At 37.5% G+C, this 8,953-nt stretch overlaps 2 protein-coding genes across 2 annotated transcripts in view; one reads left to right on the top strand and one right to left on the bottom strand.

The window, feature by feature from the left end:
- LOC106876534 (uncharacterized) overlaps nt 1-8,953 on the bottom strand; it is a 123,893-nt gene that overhangs the window by 110,208 nt on the left and 4,732 nt on the right. The gene's annotated exons all lie outside the window — the stretch shown is intronic.
- On the top strand, nt 2,953-8,802 carry LOC149130413 (uncharacterized). Its single transcript, XM_089345076.1, has 2 exons — nt 2,953-3,280; nt 4,443-8,802. Exon 2 carries the CDS (start codon nt 6,988-6,990, stop codon nt 8,368-8,370), a length of 1,383 nt encoding a protein of 460 aa, XP_089201202.1. The 5' UTR covers nt 2,953-3,280; nt 4,443-6,987; the 3' UTR covers nt 8,371-8,802.

Here is an 8,953-nt window from a genome sequence, read left to right as displayed (position 1 = left end):
GTGTGCGTGTGTGCTTAATCTAGCTTCTGTGTCCGTGCTGCTTTTTGCTTCTGTGTCTGTGTGTCCGTGCCACTTTTTGTCCCTGTGTCTGTGTGCGTGCTTGTTCTTGCCTCTGTGTCTGCGTGTGCGTGTGTGCTTGTTCTTGTCTCTGTGTCTGTGTGTCCGTTCCTGTTCTTGCCTCTGTGTGACCCGGAAATGAAAATCCAAAAAATATACGGAAATGGGTTTAAAACAATGTGTAGGAAATGAATATGAAAAAAAAGGAAAGGTGCACAAAGCAATGAGAGGGTGGGGAAAGGACTTCGGAAATTTCACAAGATCCGATAATACACAAAATCCGAAAATTGACAAGATCGTAGATATGAAATAAGCACTATCTTTGTGATATGTATGAGAAATTCCCCTCCCATGATGAATGATTTAACTCAAGAGAAAAACCCGGATACAGGTGACAAACCATCATTCTGTCATAGTGGTGCCGTGACAGCACACAAAGATACACATACAGGAGAGAAGCCATACCATTGTGAAATCTGTGGTAAATCATACAATTTTAATAGTCAGTTGACTATGCACAAACGTGTTCATACAAGAGAGAAGCCATATCATTGTGACATTTGTGGTAAATCATTCTCTGAGAGTTCTACGTTCACTAGACACAAGCTTAGACATACAGGAGAGAAGCCATATCGTTGTCATATCTGTGGTAAATCATTCTTTGAAAGTAGTGACTTAACTAAGCACAGACGTAGACATACAGGAGAGAAGCCATATCATTGTGATATTTGTGGTAAATCATTCTCTCAAAGTTATACCTTGACAAGACACAAACTTACTCATACAGGAGAGAAACAGTATCATTGTGACATCTGTGGTAAATCATACTTTGAAAGTAGTGACTTAACTAGACACAAACGTATTCATACTGGAGAAAGACCATGTCATTGCGATATTTGTGGTAAATCATTCTTTGATAGCAATTACTTAACTAAGCACAAACGTACACATACATGAGAGAAGCCATATCATTGCGATATCTGCAGTAAATCATTCTCTGGACATAGTCAGTTGACTATTCACAAACGTGTCCATACAGGAGAGAAGCCATATCATTGTAACAACTGTGGTAAATCATTCCCTCAAAAAGGTAACTTAAGTAGACATTTGACTATTCATACACATGTGTAACAGAATCAATATAAAAATTTATTACAAAATAGCAACAAGTATGAATATTTTGTCTGCTAAAACACAGAAATGAAAAAAATGCTATCTTTGTGATATGTATGACGAATTATTCTCTCACGATGAATCATTTAACTACACCAAAAAAACCTTATACAAGAGAGAAGCCATATCATTGTAATATCTGTGGTAAATCATACAGTTGGAATAGTCAGTTGACTATTCACAAACGTGTTCATACAGGAGAGAAGCCATATCATTGTGATATTTTTGGTAAATCATTCTCTCAAACTTGTACCTTGACCACACACAAAATGACGCATATAGGAGAGAAGCCATATCATTGAGATATTTGTGGTAAATCATTCTTTGCAAGCAATGACTTAACTAAACACCATCTTACACATACAAGAGAGAAGCCATATCATTGTAAATCTTTCTCTTCAAGTAGTTATTTGACTTGTCATATACGTATTCATACAGGAGAAAAGCCATATCCCAGTGATATCTGTGGTAAATCATACATTTGGAATAAACACTTGACTATTCACAAACGTGTTCATACAGGAGAGAAGCCATATCATTGTGATATCTGCGGTAAATCATTCTCTGAAAAAGGTCACTTAAGTAGACATTTGATTATTCATACAGGTGTAACAGAATCAATATGAAAATATATTATGAATATCAACTTTAGTATTATGTATATATCCAAATATATCAACACAGCAATGACTTTGAATTTTTGAAGAGGATTGTGCTGGACTTTTGAGGAATTTGTTGGGAGAGAAGAAAAGAATGGGAATAATGAATAAAAATTTTAAGTGACATTGATTTGGTCTTTCTTGTGTTTTCATCATCATCTTCCTTTAACCTTAGTGGTCCTACCTCGTTTATATCCGTGTACACTGTGGGTACCCACAGTGTACACGGATATATACATATTAACTAAAGCCAAAAAGGGATTTGTTCTTCCAGTTATGCATATATCGACAAGTTACTGTCATCGCTGGTCCCCAACAGAGGGACCAGCTATTCAAATTGACAGCACCTTGGTAGATAAAGCAGTTCAGGGTGTGAAGACAGGGATGGCCCCCGACCCATCAGGAGTCACCGCAGAGATGCTTAAGATATCTGGCAGTGTCGACTATAGTCTAGTCACCGATTATGCTCTGCTGCATGTGTAATGTCAGTGTGCAGACATGACAGAGTGTGAGCGCCCTGAGAGAAAAGTTGGGCATGGGAAGCATCAGATGTGTCACCATAGCCAAGTGGAAATGGTGTTTCCTGGGGAGGAAAACACACAACCATTGTTTGTCAAGCGATGCTGGGGTGACAGACACACAAATATATACACACACATACATGCAGGCATATGCTCACGAACCACATGGTTCCGGGTTCAGTCCCACTGCGTGGCACCTTAGGCAAGTGTCTTCTACTATAGCCTCAAGCCAACCAAAGCCTTGTGAGTGGATTTGGTAGACGGAAACTGAAAGAAGCCCGTCGTATATATGTATATGTATGTGATTGTGTGTCTGTGTTTGTCCCCCCAACATCACTTCACAACCGATGCTTGTTTGTTTACGTCCCCGTAACTTAGCTGTTCAGCAAAATTAACCGATAGAATTAGTACTAGGCTTACAAAGAATAAGTCCTGGGGTCAATCTGCACGACTAAAGGCGGTGCTCCAGCATGGCCGCAGTCAAATGACTGAAATGAGTAAAAGAGTCAAAAAGGGGGAAAAAGAAGTGTAGAGATTAATGAAATGACGACAGGAATAAAAAAATGAGATGAAGAAAGTTTTTTATTCATTGCATTTCATTTAATTGGAGCGATGCGAGTCTGAAGAAGCTGCCAGTAGAATATATTAATAGACTTTGCTAGAATAATCTGGTGAAAATTGGAATTAAGTGGAAGGCAAGTTCTTGACAGAACAGGATAAATACAAAAACTGGAATGGATCCAAACAGTCGAGAATTGAAGAAATACAATCGCATCAAGGGAAATAATTTGTACAATACTTGAACGAAGGTCCAATTAATTTCTTAATTAAGGGCGTTATCACTGACTCGACTGTTTATATCTGAATGTGGTAAGTTGAGGAAATATTTTCTTCCAGGTCGTAATGGTGATAGTAATACGACTAATAATGACGTAAGCAATAGAATTATGCCAACCTCTCGTTGTTACAGTAATTATTTTTCGAAGCGAAGACATAATTAGGAAAATATATTTGCTGGTCTTAAATAACTTGGAAAATGTAATGTTTATATGTTGTTTATGAAAACTGATGATCGATAGTCAGATGTGATATAAAGGAAATTAATTGGTAAAATGAGAGAAAAACGGCGTAATTAATTAGTAGAATGAGAGGAAACCGATTGAAGAATACAACATTAATATGTATTGTCCTGTTCTTTATAAGCCACTGATAAAACGGTCAGTTGACAAAGATTGCCGAAATAACATTAATGATGATTGTGGTTTCATATTTTGGCCCAGGGCCAGCAATGTTTCGTTGGAGTGGGAAGTCGATTAAAGGGAACTTAGTATTTCTCGAAAAGGATGAAAGGTAAATTCGGTCTGGTCTTATTTCAGCTTGCCGCCGAGAGAATGAAACAATGACGATGATAATCCATTCTACCGGAAGCACAAGTGCTCGACTTTGGGGGAAGGGATTAAGTCGATTAGATCGACCTCAATGCGACCCCGAAAGGATGAAAGGCAAATTCGGCCTCATGGGAATTTGTACCCGGAACAGAAAGACAGGCGAAATACCGCTAAGCATTTCGCCAATTTTGTATTTCCTACAAGGGGACAGCGAAGAGGGGACAGTGCAATCTGATATGAGGCCAGATATATCGTATGATTAAATATACAAGACAACCTTACAGCATGGAGTAGGGAGGCGGGATATGCTCGGACGCCACGGGTCCCGCCTCACCACTGAGACTTAGGGTTCATCCTGCTTTGTATTCAAGCGGTCCCATCCATACGCAACATTCGTGCAACATTCTTCCATCGATTTTGAAACATTTTCGTGGACCGGCATTTTCTCTCTAACCCTATTTTCCTTCTGAGCTGGAAGGTGAAGAACTTCACTAAGCCAGAGACAGAGAGGGTCGATCTAATTGACTGGCCCTCTCCCCCCAAATTTCAGGCTGTGTGCCTAGAGTAGAAAACAATATTTGCAATGTTGAATTGCTATGTCGTTAACTATCCGCTTTATCTTACTGTTTCTTTTCCTATTTCAGAATATTACATCCTGTTCACATAAAAGAAATTACTTCATTCAGATGTGCCTCTGATATTTTTATTAACTTTCATCAACTAAAGGAAGCCGATATATTTATAAAGAGCATTCATCAATACTTCGACCTTTTTATAGAAAGAAAATCTATGAAAAAAATATGGCAAAATATTTCTTCTGCATGATGGAATTAGCAGCAACAATTTCAAGTCTTTGCTGTCTGGAATATAGAGGAGATGATTGCTTTACAGGTTAATTAAGCTTGGATAACTTTACAAAGGAGTGGACAGTTTTCACATCCTGATTTACATATTAAACAAGATCTCAGATAAAAGAAGCAACATTAAATTATTGCCTGAAAATAGAGACTCAACTGAACAAAAATATATTCATAGAAATGAAAAAAATGCTATCTTTGTGATATGTATGACGAATTATTCTCTCATGATGAATCATTTAACTACGCCAAAAAACCCTTATACAAGAGAGAAACCTTATCATTGTGATATCTGCAGTAAATCATTCTCTAAAAGTAGTGTCTTCACTATACACAAACGTACACATACAGGAGAGAAGCCATATCATTGTGATATCTGTGGTAAATCATTCGCTCAAAGTAGTGGCTTAACTAGACACAAACTTATGCATACAGGAGAGAAAGCGTATCATTGTGATATCTGTGGTAAATCATTCTTTCATACTGGGAACTTGACTAGACACAAATATACGCATACAGGTGAGAACCCATTTCTTTGCATTACCTGTGGAAAATCATTCTCTGATAGTAGTACCTTGACTAGACACAAACTTACACATACCGGAGAGAGGCCATATCATTGTGATATCTGTGGTAAATCATTCTCTCAAATTGGCGTCTTGAATAGTCACAAGCGTACACATACAGGGGAGAACCCATATCGTTGTGATATCTGTGGAAAATCATTCTCTGATAGTAGTACCTTGACTAAACACAAACGTAGACATACCGGAGAGAAGCCATATCATTGTGATATTTGTGGTAAATCATTCTTTCGAAGTAGTCACTTGACTATACACAAGCGTACGCATACAGGAGAGAAGCCATATCATTGTGATATCTGTGGAAAATCATTCTCTGATAGTAGTACCTTGACTAAACACAAACTTAGACATACCGGAGAGAAGCCATATCATTGTGATATTTGTGGTAAATCATTCTTTGAAAGTCATCACTTGACTATCCACAAGCGTACGCATACAGGAGAGAAGCCATATCATTGTGATATCTGTGGTAAATCATTCTCTCAGAGTAGTAACTTGACTGAACACAAACGTGTACATACAGGAGAGAAGCCATATCATTGTGATATCTGTGGTAAATCATTCTCTGGAAGTAGTGGCTTAACTAGACACAAACTTAAGCATACAAAAGAGAAGCCATTTTATTGTGATATCTGGTAAATCATTCCCTCAAATTGGCCTCTTGAATAGTCACAAACTTACACATACAGGCGAGAAGCCATATTGTGATATCTGCGGTGAATCGTTCTCTGAAAAGGGTCACTTAAGTAGACATTTGACTATTCATACAGGTGTAACATAATCAGTATCAAAATTTATTAGAACGTAGGAACAATTATGAATATTTTGTCTGCTAAAAGACAGGCTTTATTTCATGAACATCAACATGAAATTCATGAATATCAAGTTTAGTATCATATATATATCCAAATATATCAACACAGCGATGACTACATGGTTTCAAGTTCAGTCCCATCACGTGGCACCTTGGGCGAGTGTCTTCTGCTATAGCCCCAAGCCGACCGAAGCTTTGTGACTGAATTTGGTAGGCGGAAGTTACTGCCGTGTGTGTACATGTCTGTGTATGTGCTTGTGCCTCTCCGAAAGAGAGAGAGAGAGATTGTTCTGGACTTTTGAGGAATTTGTTGGGAGAGAAGAAAAGAATGGGAATAATGAATAAAAATTTTAAGTGACATTGATTTGGTCTTTCTTGTGTTTTCATCATCATCTTCCTTTATCCTTAGTGGTCCTACCTCGTTTAAATAGTAAAACATCAATTGGAGCCATGGATAGCTCATTTATGTACCCACAGTGTACACGGATATATACATATTAACTAAAGCCAAAAAGGGATTTGTCCTTCCAGTTATGCATATATCCACAAGTAACTGTCATCGCTGGTCCCCAACAGAGGGACCAGCTATTCAAATTGACAGTACGTTGGTAGATAAAGCAGTTCAGGGTGTGAAGACAAAACATACCTTTGCTCATTCACTCTCTCCTTCTCTCTCTCCACAAGAAATCGAAGTCTACTTGTTAAGCACTTAAAATGTTGGTGTGAAAAATTGCTAAAGAACAAAACTGTTTTGCAGCGTAGGTCTTATACATCCTGTGATCTATATATCCAGTCATTTTAGTAGGTATGTAAATGATATTGTTTTAATACACATTGACTAAAATGTTTTTTGTCCAGACATCGTTACCACTTCGTTTATTATTGTTTTGAAAGTTCTTTGATTTTTCATTCTTATGTAATCCACATTAAATAAATGACAGTGTCGTCTGTCTTTTTGTACATCTTTTCGAGTTTTGTGTTTCATCTTTACGCGGTCGATAAACTGAGTACTCAGAACGGTCACTTGACTAGACACACTGTTACACATACAGGCCAGAAATCATTCTCTGAAAGTGTTCATTTGACTAGTCACATATGTATTCATACTGGAGAAAGACCATATCATTGTGATATCTGTGGTAAATCTTTCTCTCAAAGTGGCGTCTTGAATAGTCACAAGCGTACACATACAGGAGAGAAGCCATATCATTGTGATATCTGTGGTAAATCATACACTTGTAAAGGTCACTTGTCTATTCACACATGCGTTCATACAGGAGAGAAGCCATATCATTGCAAAATCTGTGGTAAATCAGTCTCTTCTAGTAGTGACTTATATAAGCGCATCCGCACACATACAAGAGAGAAACCTTATCATTGTAATGTCTGCAGTAAATCATTCTCTCAAAGTGTTGCCTTAACTCAACACAAACTTATGCATACAGGAGAGAAGCTATATCATTGTGATATCTGCAGTAAATCATTCTCTAAAAGTAGTGTTTTCACTATACACAAACGTACACATACAGGAGAGAAGCCATATCATTGTGATATCTGTGGTAAATCATTCTCTTCAAGTAGTTATTTGACTTGTCACAAACGTATTCATGCTGGAGAAAGACCATATCATTGTGATATCTGTGGTAAATCATTCTCTGATAGTAGTACCTTGACTAAACAGAAATTTACACATACTGGAGAGAAGCCATATCATTGTGATATCTGTGGTAAATCATTCTCTCAAATTGGCGTCTTGAATAGTCTCAAGCGTACACATACAGGGGAGAACCCATATCGTTGTGATATCTGTGGTAAATCATTCTTTAAGAGTGGGGACTTGACTAGACACAAATATACACATACAGGAGAGAAGCCATATCATTGTGATATCTGTGGAAAATCATTCTCTGATTGTAGTACCTTGACTAAACACAAACTTACACATACCGGAGAGAAGCCATATCATTGTGATATAAGTGGTAAATCATTCTTTGGAAGTAGTCACTTGACTAAACACAAGCGTACGCATACAGGAAAGAAGCCATATGATTGTAATATCTGTGGTAAATCATTCTCTGATAGTGGTACCTTCAGTAGGCACAAACGTATTCATACAGGAGAGAAGCCATATCTTTGCAATACCTGTGGAAAATCATTCTCTCAGAGTAGTAACTTGACTGAACACAAACGTGTACATACAGGAGAGAAGCCATATCATTGTGATATCTGTGGTAAATTATTCTCTGGAAGTAGTGGCTTAACTAGACACAGACTTAAGCATACAAGAGAGAAGCCATATCATTGTGATATCTGGTAAATCATTCTCTGAAATAGTCACTTAAGTAGACATTTGACTATTCATACAGGTGTAATAGAATCAATATCAAAATTTATTACAACATAAGAACAATTATGAATATTTTGTCTGCTATCAACATGAAATTTATGAATATCAACTTTAGTATCATATAAATATCCAAATATATCAACACAGCAATGACTACATGGTTTCAGGTTCAGTTCCACTGTGTGGAACCTTGGGAGAGTGTCTTCTGCTATAGCCGCAAGCCGACCGAAGCTTTGTGATTGAATTTGGTAGGTGGAAGTTACTGCCGTGTGTGTACATGTCTGTGTATGTGCTTGTGCCTCTCCGAAAGAGAGAGAGAGGGATTGTTCTGGACTTTTGAGGAATTTGTTGGGAGAGAAGAAAAGAATGGGAATAATGAATAAAAATTTTAAGTGACATTGATTTGGTCTTTCTTGTGTTTTCATCATCATCTTCCTTTAACCTTAGTGGTCCTATCTCATTTAAATAGTAAAACATCAATTTGAGCCATGGATAGCTCACCTATGTACCCACAGTGTACACAGATATATACATATTAACTAAAGCCAAAAAG

The sequence above is a fragment of the Octopus bimaculoides genome, chromosome 29 (assembly GCF_046866305.1).
Source record: "Octopus bimaculoides isolate indiv1 chromosome 29, ASM4686630v1, whole genome shotgun sequence".
Lineage (NCBI taxonomy): Eukaryota > Metazoa > Mollusca > Cephalopoda > Octopoda > Octopodidae > Octopus > Octopus bimaculoides.
The sequence above is the reverse complement of the archived record's forward strand: the minus strand, read 5'-3'. Positions and strand labels throughout refer to the sequence as shown.

Coding starts and splice junctions, on each gene's coding strand:
- LOC149130413 (XM_089345076.1), top strand. CDS start 6,988: ATGACAGTGTCGTCTGTCTTTTTGTACATCTTTTCGAGTTTTGTGTTT.